Genomic DNA, 16,045 nt, shown 5'->3' on the forward strand with positions numbered 1-16,045 from the left:
GCTGACCTACCGATGCAGCGGAGATGGCTGGGGTGCAACACATAGCCCGGGTGGCACAAGCAGCTGTATCCGTCTGGGGTGAGCACACAAGCACCAGCTCCGCAGGCGAGAGGTGAAGAGGCACAGCCACTGGCCCCTGGGTGGAGAGAGCACAGGGCTGGGGGCTGCACCAGTCCCCTGCAGTGCTCAGCCCCACACAGGGGAGGTGATAAAGTTGGCCAGCCTCATGCGTGCCAGAGGTCTTGGAGGATGGGGCCGTCTTTTGGGGTGAGAGCAGAGCCCCCTGCCCTGCTGAGCAGGGTGCAGACAGCAGGGGGGCAGCAGGGCACAGGAGAAGGCAGCAGCATCGCCCCCCCACCCCATCCCAGGGCCAGACCAACCCCAGACAAAAGGCTATTGAGGGAGGCGCATTCCTCAGCAAGGTGCCTCCGCCAGCCCTGCTCCCAAAGGTGCTCCAGCCCCAGGCGGAGGACCAGGGCCGAGCTCCCAGACGCTTAGGCAGCCCTGGAACAACAGCCCTCTTGTTTTCTGCGCGGTAAACAAGCCGCCCCAGCAGCCACATGCCGCCCCTTCCACCCTGCTTCCCGGTGACTCAGCTCACGCCGGCGCGTGACCCCCCTGGCCTGGCGTTCGCTGCCCGGCAGATGAGCTGCAGGCAGGGAAGGGCCTGGAGAACCAAGTGCTTCGCTCCCAGACGGGGTCTTCCTTGGACATCCCTGCTCCCGGCTGGCCTCCCCTGGCTGGGACACGCCAGCGGGGCTGGGACACGCCATCAGGGCTGGGATGGCAATCCCGGGTGTTAAGTGGGAAAAGAAGAGAGCCGGGAAGGGAGAGAGCTCTGGCACGGAGCTTAGGACATAATTTCCCTGCAGTGACAGGCAGGGGAGGGACACGCACCTGAGCCCTGGGCAGGCATCTGTGTTGGAGCAGCATCAGCCCAGGTGGTGGTGGGGCCAGGCTGGGGAGGAGCACGCCGGGACTCCTCTTCCTCTGCTGAGGGGAGCAATGAGGAAGGAGAGGTGAGCTCCAGCCCCTGGTCCCAGGTACAAGTGTCCACCCAAAGCCCACCAGTGCTGGGTGTCCCAGTGCCCACATCCCTGGGACAGCCAGGGTGGGGCAGCAGGGTGGCTGCAGAAACCTCGTCATCTTATTTAACCTCCTCCGCGCACTCCCTGCAGAGCCAGCGTGGCCTGTTGGAGAAGTAACACCTCCTGCACCCCTGCAGCCGCCCATCAGTCACCCCGGCATGGCCAGGAGCCCATCCTGCCCGGTGCTATCTCTGAGGGCGATGGCATCTCAAAGCCATCACACTCTCCTTGCTGCCCCTTCCCCTTCAGCACCGCTCCCACCTTGCCTTCCCACCAGCCGGGTGCTCACCTCTGCGCGTGGCGGGCTCTGGGGTGGCACCAGCAGCAACCTGAGGGACAGAAACACAAGGCTGCCTTTAACCACTTGTATGTAACTGAGATGCCGTGTCCCATGCCCACCCAAGGGGATATCTGAGCACAACCTGTCTCTCCACTCTGAGGACCTTTCCATAAGAAAGAAAAGAGGCAGCTAAGCAACAGCAGTCCCATTTCAGCTCTGCTTCAAATTCAAAAGCTTTGGAAACTTTGGTTCAAATATCTGCCCTGACCTGAGATTTTCCTGTGTCCTTGGGAAAGGACAGTCCATGTCTAGTGACAATGGCAGTGTGCTGTCCCCTCTCTCAGAGAAGCCACAAGTATATTCAGGGGCTATTGTGGGGGGGGGCGCACAGAGGCACTGAGGTGAGATATAACCCAGCCTCTAATGATGGCCGGGATCAAGAGACACAGTTTTCAAGTCAGGCTCATAATAATGAAGCCCATCTGCGGGAGAGCCTGGCAGAGAATCGGTCCCCAGATGGCTCCACTGGTGGAGTCCTGTGTCCCCAGCTGCAGCCAGGCTGGTCTGGCAGCAGGGAGTGAGTGCTTCGTCCCTCAGCTGGAGCTGCTACCCCAGCCCTGGTGAACTGGAGGTCACAGGCCATGAACTAGCGCTGCAGAGCCCGCAGCTCCTGCTGGTATGAGCTAACAGCCTCTTAGCAAGGGCTGGGCAGGCACCTGGCACAGAGCCTCCAGCCACTGCAACGCAGCCAGGGGGATAGGCTGCGCAGCTACTTGCTCACTTGCTGCTGCCTCTGACCACATTTCAAAACTCCCCATCACCTGTTTGTATGATCCTGCCACATTTGGCAAGACAAACCTTACTCACCTGACCAGCAAGAGAAACGTCACCTGGAAAGGGAAACAGTGCACGGTGAGTGGAGACAAGGCAGGCAGGCACCCTCCTCCAACCCTGGCAGCTCTAATCTCATCCCACTTCTAAGACACTGCCTCACAGTACTTCATTCTCCCCTGTAAGAGCTTGTTCCCAAAGCCAACAGCCCCGGACTCTTTTGGCACTTCACAGGCCCCTGGAGCTTTCACCCCAGCAGCTGCTGGCACAAGCAGTCAGTCACACTTCTCCCCAGCTGTACTGGACAAAAGCTGAAGGAGTGCAGTGCCAGGGCTCCCACGCAGAGCTGAGGTCCCACGGGAGGCAGCCTGGCCAGCCAGCACCAACTGCAAAGATGCAGTCTTGGGAGCCTGAAGCACTCAACCTCTCCTCCAAAGGCCTGAAGAGGTTGTGTCTCGTGCCCCAGGAACACTGCAGGGCTGAAGGACACCTTGCATATTCAAACACATGTAGAAAGCCCGCATCAGCCACAAGATGACCCATGGGGACACGGTAGGACCTGGGAATTGCCCTCCCCTGTCAGGGACCCAGATGGAGCAGCTTTAACCTCACACTACCCTCTCCTGCCGTGATGCCAGGGTGGGGTAATGCCTGCAGGATGCTTCCGCGCAAGCTGTCCTGCAGCTGCTGTCTCCTTGCTGTCCAGTCTAACGTCCAGTTGCTGCTCTCCCTTTGCTCTTCCAGGCTGAGGGGCAGCTCTTCTGCTTCTGCCTTCCTCATGGACAGGCGGATATCAGAGCTGGAGTAGGTGTAGCCATGTCCTGCTGGGCAAATCTCCTTGAAGGCTTCTGTAAGGGAAAATCAAATCAGAGCTTTAGAGGTTGATGCAGGGATCACAGGCAGATGTGCCTACAGTACCCAGGCATGATGGTGGGACGTGTGGAGCAAAGAGTGAAAATGGACAGGTGTCTCTGAACGCAGCTACCGCTTTCTCCCATCCAATCATTTTCTGGAGATTTCTAAGGGTTAACTCATGACAGAAACACATCTTGGCTGCAGTGGGTGGATGCATCAAGCAGAAGATATTTTCAACAGCTGCTGGCTGGCACTCCTGGACCCCAAAACCTAAATCTCTCCCCCAGGTCAGTACTGCTAGGAAGGGGTCACGCCACGAGAAGGTTCAGTCTGACTGAGGGAGCAGAGAAAAGCGACCCCCTGGCACCCAGGCACTGAACACTTCGCACATCACTCAAGGTGCTCTACACAAACCACCAGAAGATTTTTCCCAGCCCTGAGGATTTCTGTGCCTTTCCCTCCCCATCCTACCCCACGCTGAGACATGCTGAACTCACCCCCACTCCAGCAGCAGATGTGAGGGAAGCCAAGCGAGACAAAAGGGCTGCCAAGCAAAGTCAGGCACAGACGTGGCTGTGCTCTCCCTCCAGAGCCGTGGTTTCCCGGTCTCACCTGAGCCGGGCACGGGGCACTCCTCGCAGTTCTTGCCCCAGCCCTTGCCGACGCGGCTGCAGCAGCAGATCTGCTGGGTGATTCGGTGCGAGAGGGGGAAGGAGCACACGCCTCCGGCCACCGAGCGGTAACACAGCCCCTGCTCCATCGACACTGCTTTGTCCGCTGAAACACAATGGCAGGGTCAGTGCCTGAGGTCCAGCCCTGTGCCCACCAAAGAGGGATCTGAGGGCACTCAGCCACATGGGACTTTCTCTGCCTGTGCCTCCCAGCCTGTCCTGAGGCCTGCCCCACCCTCTCCCTGGAGCACCCCTGAAGGCACGTTCCCTCCAGGCTCCACCATGAATGAGAGCAGGAGGCCATGAGATGCCCAGGGACGACAATCATGCATGAGGGGCAGCATACAGGCACGCAGCCCTGCACCCACCCCCACGTGCAAGAGGCACAAAGCATGCTGCAGCCCCACCGAGCTGCGGGGTCCTGCTCAGATCCTGCCCCTCCCCGCGCTGTGGTTCCCCTGGAGCACTTACAGATGCAGTGGCTGCGGGAGGGGTCCAACATGGTGCCAGGCCTGCAGGTGCAGCGGAAGCTGCCGCGGGTGTTCAGACATTCGGCGTCTTTGCACAAGCCCTGCATCAAGCATTCGTTGATATCTGCAGGGAAGAGGGAGCACTGGCTTGGCTGACAGCCCCTGGCCGTGTGGCTGCCTGGTGCCCAGGAGCACTGGGTGCGGGAAGGGCTGCGAGGCGGAGAGGAGCTGCCTCTCCCCTTTTGCTGCCCAGCCAAACCAGCCTCCAGAGCCTTGATGGTGCTACAGAGTTGGAGGAATGAGGGAAGGGCACAGGGACTGGTGACCCATGTGGGTGCTGGCAGCACTCCGGCTGCTGAGAGAGCCCCACTGCTAGGCAGAAAGTGGTGGACCAGGCTCTGGCTCATTGCTGTAGTGTCTTCTTCTGGGTTGTAGGTCATGCAAGAGGGAGGACACCAAGTTCGAACACTGCCTCTGCCCCTGACTCAGCAAGCAACGTCAGGCAGTCTTCAGAAGGGAGCTGGGCTTCTCCCAGGGAAACACCGTCAGTCTCATCCGTTTGGCCGGCAATAAAGCCTTTCCTACAGCACCACGCAGGAATGTATGAGCTAAGCTGGAGAAGATGGGGATTGGCAAAAGGTGCGTAAGGGGGAGAGCCGAGAGCAGATCTCAGTGTAGAGGACAAAAAGGAAGCACTCCTCATGGATTGATCCAGCTTTATATCTTCGCTAAAGACCTTGGCCAAGAAAAGTAAGTGTGCTGATGAAATGTACCGTCTCGGGAGGCACAAACAGTTCAGGAAGAGCTGGATGGGAGCATGGAGCGGCAGGAGCTGGATGAACCTCAGCAGCACTCCACTACAGATCTCATATGCTACAGGCTAAGAGGTTGGAGCAGACAGTGAGAGCTCACAGACCATGCTGCTGTAAGGAATGCCAACATGGTGCTAGGCAGCTTCATGCAAGCACTTCCCAAAGACCCAGGGCAGTCCTAACACCAGTATACAAGGCCTTGCTGAAACCTCATGTGCCTTCTAGAGACCGTCTCAAGGTGGAAGGGGTGCAGAGAAGAGCTGCTGGGACACTTGGAAGAACACTGCCTGACAGCAGCTAGGCACAGGAACAACTTTCCCCACTCTAGCTTATTCCTTGGAGCTGAGGCATCACTGCTTGGCAGAATTGGGGTGTCACACAGCCAGCCGTGACAGCTGGAGTTTAGACTTACTGACCAGAGAGGTCCTCTACAGACCTGTGCTCTTAAACTCCTCCGTTCATTCCACCACACACGGCTGAGGCACACAGGGGCCACGAAAACCAGGTCATGATGTTCAGCCAATTGGAAGTACCAATGCCACAGGGATGTGCAACAGTCCAGGGAGGAACAGCATCTGTCTGCACTGATCTAGAGCCGGCCTTTATGCAGTTCCTGGGGCAGACCTTTCAGCAGAGGGTGGAGAACAATTCAATCCCCAGGTCTTCCTACGTGGGTTGCACAGACATCCCCTTGCATACCTCTTGACCACCCCAGACCCCAAGGAAGGACAGCTCTCAAGCTCTCTCTAGATAGACAAGTGTGAGCAAGTCCTGAGAGAATCTCCTACACTGACCAGAACTGGTGGCCTCAGAGCAGAAATCCCAACAGAGAGATAACAAAGCTCAGCAGGGAGGATCAACAGAGCACACTGCATGGCAAGAAGACACCCTCTGAAAGGATCCACAGAGACTTTATGTCCTGGAAGATGCAGGCAAACTGTGCATAGCAGTGGTGCTGTCCCTTGCAGCTCTGGGACGAGGGGGTGGCTGTGACAGCACTGTGACAAGTGGTGTTTTCCTGCTTGGTGCCAAGCACAGGTTCACAACAAAAAAGCAGTGGCCAGACCCCAGATGAACTGGGGACCCCACTCGGACAGGAGGCTCGGGCTGTGTGGCTGATCTCTGTCCCTCCCTGGCACCACTCAGGGCCGTGTCACGCCAACACACCAAGGGGATGAGGTGCTTGGGCTCCACATAAGCAAAGGGATTGAAGGGATTAGAGTAATGAGAGCACAAAACAAACAAGCACCAAGGGCTGCGCTTTGTGAGCTTAATTTAAACCAGGGCCACACGCTGGCCTCAGTCCAGCCCCTCTTTTCCACTGGCAGCAGAAGACCCACCCACAGTGGAAATGCCCGGGGGGAGCAGAGGCAGGCAGGCGCTTTCGGTGCCACACACTCCTGCCCCTGCAGCCGGCCAGAGCTGCTGCTGACCCACAAAAAGAGGCTTCAGGCACCATGAAATGAGGTTCATAAGCAGTCTCGGCTGCTTCCTCCCACCCCACACAAGCCTGCCGGTGCTCCTGAGGAACAACCATGCTGGGTCAGGCAGCCTGTGGTTTACACCAGTGTGTGGTGAGGAGAAAGGACCTGAGTTGGCAACAGACGCTGAGGTGCAGGTGTGTGTGTGACTGACCCCATGGACCCCAGCCCACAGACTCCTTTGCCCCGTGTCTAGTAACCACATTACTCCTGCAGTGCCCCCCTTCTGTCTGTCCCTGAGGCACTGGGAGGTTCTCGCTAGCGAGAGGCCAGCCCGTGCTGTCCTCCCCGACAGCCATGGGCACGAAGCCTGCAGGCTGCTGTTAGTGCAGACCAGGCCATGCTGCGGCTCCCAGCCCCTGCTGCTCTGTCTGGAGAACGTCTCCTGGGGCCCGGAGGGACTGAGGGGGCCCACGCCAACAGGTGCTGGGTCTTCCAGCCCCTCTCAGCTCAGACTCGTTACAGCCTTGTTCCTGCTCAATGGGATGCGGCAAGGCAAGGCAAGGAATTCTCGCAGAGATGAGCCATTTGTTCCTCTGCTGGAAGGCACCAGAGACAACCCTCAGTGTCCATGCAGAACAGCACAGAGCGGGCTCTTGCCAGGGCCCTCCTCCAGTGGCTCAGCCCGCGAAGCCAGAACCCAGCACAAAGACTGTTGAGCTCCTCTCCTCCAAGCCAATGGCCTGGGGAACCAGCAGCTCTCGTTCAGCCCCTTGGCTCTGCTCCTACCTGGGCTGGCAAGAGAAGGTCCTGTGTGGCCTCTCCCGCAGTCTGTCATCCAAATCGCTCACTCTGGACCTGAGCTGAGGTGCTGGGCTTCCAGACACATGTCCCACAGCAAAAGCAGGGATCGGAAAAGCACCTCAAGGCAGCAGACTGCAGAGCAGTGCTTCTCCAGCCTGGCTTACAAAGGAACACGCAGAGGCACACGTCTCTGGTTCAGGGCTTTTTCTGTGTGGAGACCTTCCTAGCCAACTCCACATTGCCATTGCTCGTCAGCGTGCTGAGCCTCACCCTGCTCCAGAGGGGACGCAGATCCAGGGCAGCGCCGCAGGTCCCAGCTCACTGACATCAGTGGTTCCAGCTGCTCTGCTCCTCAGGCTCCTATTGAGCATCCCCGGGTGGCTCCTCACACCCATGGCACTGCCCATGGCCACACAAGGGGTGAGAGCTGAGCACCACGGAGAAAGAAGCTGTTGTGCTGTTGAAAGTTTTCCCCCAGGACAATGGGGGGAGGTTGAATCATTAATTAAGTAAGCATGGTGGAAAGTCCCAGCTACGCGAGATGAGTCATTAGATTGCCAGCCCTGGGTTTGCATGGCCAGGGCCCAGGCTCCCTGCTGCATCTTCTAGATGACACCTCGCAGCTTATCGTGAATCACAGGAAGGGAACCATAAAATTCCGCTGTAGTCAGAGCATGGAAAACACAAACACTGTGCCAAAGGATGCCAAATGAGTGTGAACCAGACAGAAAAGTGGAGGGATGGTGCCGTCCCCACATGGAGCCAAGGGACTGTGAGAGTGAGAAATGGATAGACCCCAACAGCGCCAGGCAGGCAAGGCAGCCTGGCTGCCTGCACGAGTGACACACTCAGAACAGAGGAATCCACTTTTATGGCACTCTCCCTCTTAAAAAATAAGCAAATGAACAAGCCGTCAGCCTTCCAAAACAGTTTTCAGGCAACAGAACTGCTGTTGCTTCAGACTACAGGAGAAGAGCTGTGCGCTCACACTTGGCAGAGCAGCAGCACAGCCCCTTGCTGTGTGCACAGCAGGAACTGGGGTCAGCATCCCAACAGCAGGAGCTAACAGGTGAGCATTCTCATGCTGGCCTAGCTCTGAGCTGACTGCATACAGGCTGAGTCATGTAGGTCAGTGTAACCTGGTTTTTTGTTGTTGGTTTTTTTTTTTTTTTTTTCAATGTTTGATGGAAACACAGGGATTTTTTGTAGATCTGTGTCAGGCAAGTTATACAAGTTATAGATAATTACATCTCTGCCTGACAGTGGATGTGGGAAGGAGAGAGAGGGATGAAAGCAGCATCCTTACCTTGGCAGTGGCTCCGATTCAGCCTCTTGTACCCCTGGGGACACTCCACCTGTCCGTTCTCCACCACAGGGTGTGCTGGGAAGAAAGCAAACACTGAGGGACATAGGCAGCAGAGCCACCCACCAGGGTCATACCTTCTCCTCTGCCCTCCTTGCAGAAGGGACAGGAGGTGTGCCTTGGGCAAGCCTGTGATGATGCCCAGGGCAGAGGGAGAGGTGGACGTAGCCACATTTCCCAAATGGTGGCTTCTGCTGCTTGGCAGGTGCCACTCTGGTGGCTCAGAGGTGCTGCCTGTGCTTCATTATCCATCCCTCTGCCACCTCAGCTCCTCCCTGGCCAGCTCGGAGAGCCAAGTGGCACATGACAAGGGGGATCAGAGCAGAAGAAATGACAGAGGTCCACAATAAGATGCTGAAATAACAAGCCAGGGCCTGTTTATATTTTCCCTCTTTTTTTTTTTTTTTTCTTCCTGCCCCAGTCAGTCTCACCAAAAGAGATAAAATAGCTTTGTGGGTTTCAAAATGGCCTATAACCTGCACAATTAAATCTCTCCCAAATTTTTAAAGGCGAATAAAACGTGGCCAATAAATATAAAGAAAGTCAAAGTTAGGCATTGCATTTTGGAGCAAGGGAAAGGGAATCTGGGAGGTGAAGGGTTGAGGAGTGAGTAAGCCTGGGGTGGGGTAGAAAGAAGGGTGCTTTGTCTAGGGATGGGATTTTCCCAGGGCGGGGTCTCTTTTTAACATTATTCTGGACCATATGAATGGAAACGAGGAGTGTGTGTAAGAGCTCAGTGACTGTCCAGCCGTATTCCCACCACCCAAACTCCTCCTGCCTAACATCAGCAGAACACACTGGCGTCATAAATGGAAAGCCCTTGATGGCAACAGCTGTATCTAGAATCTGGCAGCTTCCTAACATGTTGCAGCTTTCAAGAACCAGGGACAAACAGACCATGCCTCAGGCAGGAGATGGGCGGAAAGAGCCTGCAGAGGTTAAGAAAACAAACAATGTGCTGGGGGCAGAAAACAGGGTTGTCCATAATTCTTTGTCCTGGATACCCTGCCCCTGTGATGCAGCTTGAAACCGTTCAAAGACACTTTAGCTTAGTAAAGAAATATATGGGAACAACAAGCCGTTCCCCACCCTTCAGCGGAGAGGAGAGGAGAAAGCCTAGGTTCTCCAGGTACATTAAATGAAGCTGCAAGGCTCTCTAGGTGCAGGAGATCCTCAGTGGCCAGATGAAGAAAAATCTATCTACTCACCCCTTTCAAGAGTTCAGCCATGGATTGTAGGCAGGAGGTGCATATAAATATCTGGATGTTAAGGGAGAGGGGGGTGCTGGTGATACTGGGAATCGCTGGGTACACTTCCAACCTTCTGGGAAGGGAAAAAACAACCTCTGGCTCCCCAGCGGGATTCCAGGTCCTCCCACACTGCAGCCTGTGGGCTTGGGGCTGCCGACAGGCATTAACTGTGCTTGGAAGCATCTGTCAGCCTCAGCACAATGTGATAACAGACGCTCAAATGAAGCAGCATCGTTATGCGCAAGCCTCCGACGGGGAGCCAAGCACGCTGGAGATCAAACAGCGATGACATGTGTCAGAGCCCTGCTCTCTCTCCAGAAAGGTTTTTGCAGAGAAACGCAGCCTGTGCAGCATCCTTCAGCCAGATGCTGCTGGGGAGAAGGCAAGGCAGAAAACAGCGGCGATGGGGGTGAGCAGGCAGGTCTTGTGCCACCTCGGCACACCAACGTGAGTCTGCAGAAACCTGCAGCTCATTACCGCAGCAAATCAATTGCGAGGCTGCGGGTGAATGTCTTAATTTTGCAAAGAAACCCATGTTCCCTGGAAAGAACCACTGTAATGTAACGTGAGCAGATCTCTCTGTACCAAGTGAAAGCAGGACAGTTTCTGAAGTACTGGATGGAGTCTGCTCTCTTTCTGCCAGGACGTGGCCACAAGGGAAGGCAGCGTGTGGCTGCAGGAGGATGCAAACTCTTAACTCCCAGCTTTGTACATGGTTACTCAGGCAGAGGGCCACTTCCTTCCATGAGTTCTGATCCTGCCGAACAGCAGAGGTGGCAAAACCCCTCCAAAACCAGCCAAGGACACCTGAGCTTCCTGCAAAGCGGATCAGCATCCATCCCTTTTCCATGCCACTGGCATAAGTGGGAGAGCAGCTTTGGAGGCTGTTCCTCTGGAACCCAGCAAGGGGCAATGCCTGGGAAAAAGCAGATCTGGTGATCACAGAGGGCAGAGGTCCCACCCTTCTGTGTCTGTCTGTCTACACTCTCTCCACGAAGGGATTCTCCTGGAGGCGAGCCTGGGCATGGAGCAGCTGAGCCGCATCGGTTGGGCAGAGGGATTTCAGGCGTGCTGCCGGCAGGGTGCCCTGGCTCCTGATTCAAGGCTGAGATTTCGGAGCATCACCTCCTGGGCACTTCTGCCTCATGGGCTCGGCACTGATGGATGGGCTCCACAGGGATCTGCCCCCCCTCAGCCCCTCCTCATCTTCCTGTCTCTACCCTAAGCTAGGCCAATCTTCAAGTACAGAATGAGAAGGAAAACCAATGCATGGAAATCGGGCATTTTGCAGTCTAGCAGGATGACTTCTAAGCAGCCAGCACACTTTGGAGTCCTGCAGAGCCTCCTGAAGAGGCTTTGCCCAGGGGCCCTGGATCCCCCTGGGCCCCCAGGTCCCCAGCCAGAGCCACAGGCTCCCTCTTATGGTGGGCAGAAGTGGTGCTGACACGGTCCAGGTGAATGGGGACAAGGAAACGCTGTCTGAAGACAGGACGAAGAAGCTCAGCCTGATGTTGAAGTGGAAAAAACTGCTTCTAGCAGTGGTAGCCACTAGGGCCTGAGTGAGGCAAGGTTTGCAGGGTGTGATAATGCATTGTGTTCAGCCAATATCACTGTCACAAGAGGAAAAGGCAAGCCTGTGGTTAGAAGAGAGGCGAGGAAATGCTTGGATGGTGAAAGCTAGCCTGTTTCTTTCAACTCTTTCCATTTTTCAAACCAAAGGCATTCTCTCTCTGTAAAACCTTCTTGCTGAACTCCATTGCCGCTTTCAGGACCCTCAGTCATTTCTGGAGACCCTGGCCTGGCCCCAGAGAAGAGCTGGACCCCAGCATCTTCCCATGCAGGTGCTGGACACGGAGCAAGCAGCCAGCACAGTGGCCGCAGTGCCGCCACTCACCCTGGGCTTCCCAGACTGTGAGCAAAGAAAGGAGCCAGGATGGTCTCATGACACCAGGAGTGGTGGGGTGGTGGGCCCTGTCAAACCTCAGCCCGGTTTGGTGTGGAGATGGTCAGCCTCCAGGAAGAAAACACATCAAAGATGTCAGGCCAAGAGGTAAGAGCTGTGTCTGTGGGGTAAGATGAATTCCCAGGCAGAATGGACAAGAGAAGGACATGAAACCTTGGGTCCAGCTCTGTCACATATCTTCTCTCCTCAGGATGGTCTGTGGTAGGCAGGCTTCCTCAGGACTTTCTCCAATGCCCCAGCAAAGGCTCTGGAAGCTGGGGAGGGGAGGGCAGGCACCGGTGCTAATGTGCAACACAAAACCAAGCCCTCTGGTCCGTGCACAGTCAGGAAAGATCTTCAAGGTGAAAAAGATGCTTGAGGGAAAAATGGTGCTGGTTATTACTGTTGGCCTCTGGGGTTGTTCCAACAGAGAGAACGTCATTCTGCTGCCATAGTGGTACGAGGTACTTCTGTACTTCTACAACGCTGTGCTGCCGTGTGCTGAGACCACAATACTGCACGAGCGATGAGGAAAACGGGAACACCACTGAACAGGGCTCTCCTGAAAACTTTGCACTTCTACTGGATAAGACTTTACAGCACACAGTGCAGCGGTGGCAGAAAAAGCCCCCTCTGTAGCCTCCTTCCTGTATTTCCTTTTTTTTCTTTTTTTTTCTCCTCCATATCCACCCGGATCTGATTGCAACAAGGGCAGACCAGGGGGTTGGTTTTCAAGGGGATTCCTGCTGCTGTTTCAGCGCCTGCAGGCACGGCGCAGAGGAGCGTGTGGCTCGCGGAGCCGGCTCCATGGGTGAGCTGCCACCCCTCGCGCAGTGGGAGGTCTGCCTGGGGAGTGCTGCGGACGCCAAGCCAGACGTTTCAGGATCCAACTTTCCAGTGAAATTCAGACTTTTCTCTAGGACAAAAAAACTTGAAAAAACATGGGGAGTGGGAATGAAAACAAAACAATAGCCCTTCAAAGACTTGTTTCTTCATGCAGCACGGGGAGATGTGCAGCGAGCACAACCGGCACCGTGGTGCGCAGCCAAGCCCACGCTCAGGCTGCTTGCAAGCCTGTGCTGCAGTGTGAAATAAGGGACAGTGGGCAGTGAAAAACCAGCACCTGGAAGATGCTGGTTTATTGCCGTGGTCAGAAAATCCCCCAGACCCACCTAAACTGGCAGCTCCTGCATGGCAGAGGGTGTCCATCACTGGTGTGGGTTTCTCCTGAAGCACTGTGTGGTCACGGGGCCAGGGAGGAGGTGGAACAGAAGAGGGCCTGGGGCATGGACAAGCCACAGAAGGCCTTGCCTCAGCAAGTACAAACCCCTCCTCTACTGGCCAACTGCTTGTCCACTTTGTGTCTTCTACCAGGGAAACCCCGAGGATTTTCAGACCCTCTGGCCGCACACCTCAGCAAGCAAGCCTCTCTGGTAAGTCTTGGAGTTAAAAAGTGAAAGAAAATAAATCTGAGATGGGAGAAACTTGGTCTTACATCATAGCAAACACCTTGCCTTCAGAAAAAAAATCTGTGTTACCTGTTTCCTTTGTCCCCATGTGCCTGAGGAGGACCAAGGTATCCGAATGCTCAAGGAAAACCAGTTCATACCCTCCCCGGGATCTGTGTTGACCTGTAGCTTCCAGAGAAAGATGAAACGCTCTCTGGACCTTGTTGGTTTTACTGTGCATGGACCATCGCTTGTCCTTGCTCCAGCATGTTCTCCGCAGGCCACCATATACCCCAAAATTGTATGTGGTCTGGTAGGTAAGTGGGAGCAGATCTGCCCAGCAGCGTGCCTGATACCGGAACTGCTCAAACGTCCTGCCTGTGTTTGGGCTTCCTCCCCGCCACATTCAAGTGTCTTGTCTCCAGCAGCTTCCTCAGCCTCTGATTCCCTTTTCACACTACCAGCTTTCTTTGCGCTTTATCTTCTGCCTGTTGCAAGGTAACACCCACTGTGGAAAGTCCTGGCCTGCTCACAGCGCACCTCTCCCTCCGATCTGAACCCAGCTTCGAACACCGTCCCTTTAGAGTGCAGACAGAGCATGCAAGTGCCTTAGCTTTTCTGAGGCGAGGCAAAATGCAAAGAATAGCAGGGATTGGTCATGGCAGGTTCACTCGGACAGATGCCTGCCTTGGTTTCCTCCTCTTCTCTGATGTCTTTCCGCACACAAACATGTACCAAACATGAAAGCTGCGCTCGACAGAGACATCCGGACGTATCCAGACTCTACTAACAATCAGTGTCTCGGGCAGACAGTCAATCCAAACAAGTTCTCCATTTGTCTAGCTCTTGCCTGGCTGCACTTCTGTACATTTGTAAGTGTTTACACTGAGCTCGCTTCTGCCTTTCTGTCTCTGGTTGCTGGAATGAAATTCCCAGAGCTGTCAAGTCTGCTCTGGTGCATGCCTCCCCGGGACGCACGAGCGCAACGCGGAGCTCTCGCCGAAGACCGCCGTGCCAAGAAGAAAGCTGGAAGCATTCACTGGACATGTTATCTCTGTGCACGTGACAGCAGGTCACTGAGTGACAGCCCAGCAACTCTGAGCGAGTGAAATGCGAGCCAGCAAGACCAGGAGACAGAAGGGACATGAGTGTGGGACGTGGTCTGCAGCAGGAGTGATGCAGAGTGATGCCTTCACGCTGGAAAAGCATAAGACCTGGGAGTCCCAGCAGAAGGTTACAGTGCTTGGTGGCTCCATTAAAGCAGAAAGATCACAGAGAAAGGAGTGTTTCCCTGGCTCTACCCCAGGGTGAGATTTCTTGTGTGCAAAGTCACCCCTCCGGAGAAAAGCGTGCCTCCATCCAGTGCCTGCCCTACAGCTCCCGCCGCTTGCACTGTGTGGTCTCCTGCATGTGGGGCTGGTTACAGAGCAGTCAGAGGTAGCCAACAGAGGAAGATGCTTGCACACAATTAAAGAGGACCAAAACAGCCCCTTCAGCCAGCCTGAATTCCTGCCAAAATCAACACGATCCAGTTGGTCTCCGTGGGGAAACTGTATCCCCCAGAGCCAGAGGGACTGAGGACGGGATTTTCTAGTGGCACAGGAAGACGGCAGACCCACAGGGATACATTTTTCTTATCCCCATGGAATTAATCTGAAAAAAAGCCAGACAACTGTCTGTCCACTCAATGAGGACCAGCAGCGACAACCTCCCTGGAGCTGCAGCTGGGACTCAGGCGTGTGCCGAGCCGGGGGAGTGGGACCTGCTGGCAGTCAGGAGGCATTTCTTAAATGCATTTGATCTGCTGGATGACTGCAAAGAGCACATGGGGGTATTTCATGGCTGTTTTCAAGGAAGCCTGTGATTAAGGAAGCATTTTGAAGCCTGAAGGTCTAAGTCCAGCAGAGCAGACCCTGCTGCAGCTCCGGCCATGACTGCTGAGAGAAACCTAGCATCCTGGCATGGAGAAAGAGAAAGGAGGTGCAGAGATTTGGAAGCCATCCGCAGTCTAATAGAAGTGCTGAGCAGGCCCCCTGCTTCCTGATGGAGGGATCATGGGGAAACAGAGCAAGCAGGAGACTGCTGTGAGGAGGGCAGGAGAAAGCCATGACCAGGGGGACATGCAAGTCAGACACTCAGAGAGAAAATGCTAGAGTGCCATGGGAAGAAGAGGAAAGGGCTGAGGCATCTCTGGGGGTATTTCCTAGCTTGCCCTGACCCCAGCAGCCATGTGGTCACCTGCACCCTGGTGTGCCCAGGGCTCCCTTGGGGCTGGCACACGGAGGAGCGCAGACGAGCAGCAGCATGGCCTAAGGCCATGGCAGAGCAGGGAAATGGCAGCAGTCAGAGCTCCCCGGAGCTGCACTGGGTTCCAGGATGCTGACAACCCAGTCTGTGATTGCAAGGAATTTGGCTCCAGACAGCATTACCCACTGGCTGAGGAGGAGCTGAATGAGGGCAGCACAGGGAGGACAAAGAGATGCAAACAGCTCTGGGAAGTGTACATGCGAGTGAGAGACAGCCCCGGGGCAGAGCTAGGAGGCACCGATATCACACTGGCACAAAACCTCCTGCCTTGGACACCTCTGTTCTGTGGTCAGACTGCTGCTGGGTCTGATCCAGCAGTAAAGATGCGAATGAGCAACCAGGCAGTGAAGGAGGACAGCAGGCAGGAAAGAAGTGAGCAGCTCCCTGCCTGCCTGAGCTGAGCTGCAGCCTCCCTGTACCACCCTGCAGTGCTGGCACAGGCCAGCACCTTGCCCTGCTCTGGATCCAGCCAGCACCAGAGGCTAGAGCTGGTTGCTCTCACC

At 55.6% G+C, this 16,045-nt stretch overlaps 1 protein-coding gene across 2 annotated transcripts in view; it reads right to left on the minus strand.

The window, feature by feature from the left end:
* The window catches only part of LTBP2 (latent transforming growth factor beta binding protein 2), a 64,528-nt gene that overhangs the window by 14,404 nt on the left and 34,079 nt on the right, over positions 1-16,045 (minus strand). For both annotated transcript variants that reach the window (XM_035539264.2, XM_050710772.1), the window contains 8 exons: positions 8,539-8,613; positions 4,197-4,319; positions 3,667-3,831; positions 2,817-3,047; positions 2,236-2,258; positions 1,378-1,417; positions 898-993; positions 11-136 (listed from right to left, as the gene is read on the minus strand). In XM_035539264.2, coding sequence (XP_035395157.2) covers positions 11-136; positions 898-993; positions 1,378-1,417; positions 2,236-2,258; positions 2,817-3,047; positions 3,667-3,831; positions 4,197-4,319; positions 8,539-8,613 — 879 coding nt within the window. The remainder of the gene's footprint in view (positions 1-10; positions 137-897; positions 994-1,377; positions 1,418-2,235; positions 2,259-2,816; positions 3,048-3,666; positions 3,832-4,196; positions 4,320-8,538; positions 8,614-16,045) is intronic.

This window comes from Cygnus atratus, chromosome 5 (assembly GCF_013377495.2).
Source record: "Cygnus atratus isolate AKBS03 ecotype Queensland, Australia chromosome 5, CAtr_DNAZoo_HiC_assembly, whole genome shotgun sequence".
In the NCBI taxonomy this organism is placed as follows: Eukaryota; Metazoa; Chordata; class Aves; order Anseriformes; family Anatidae; genus Cygnus; species Cygnus atratus.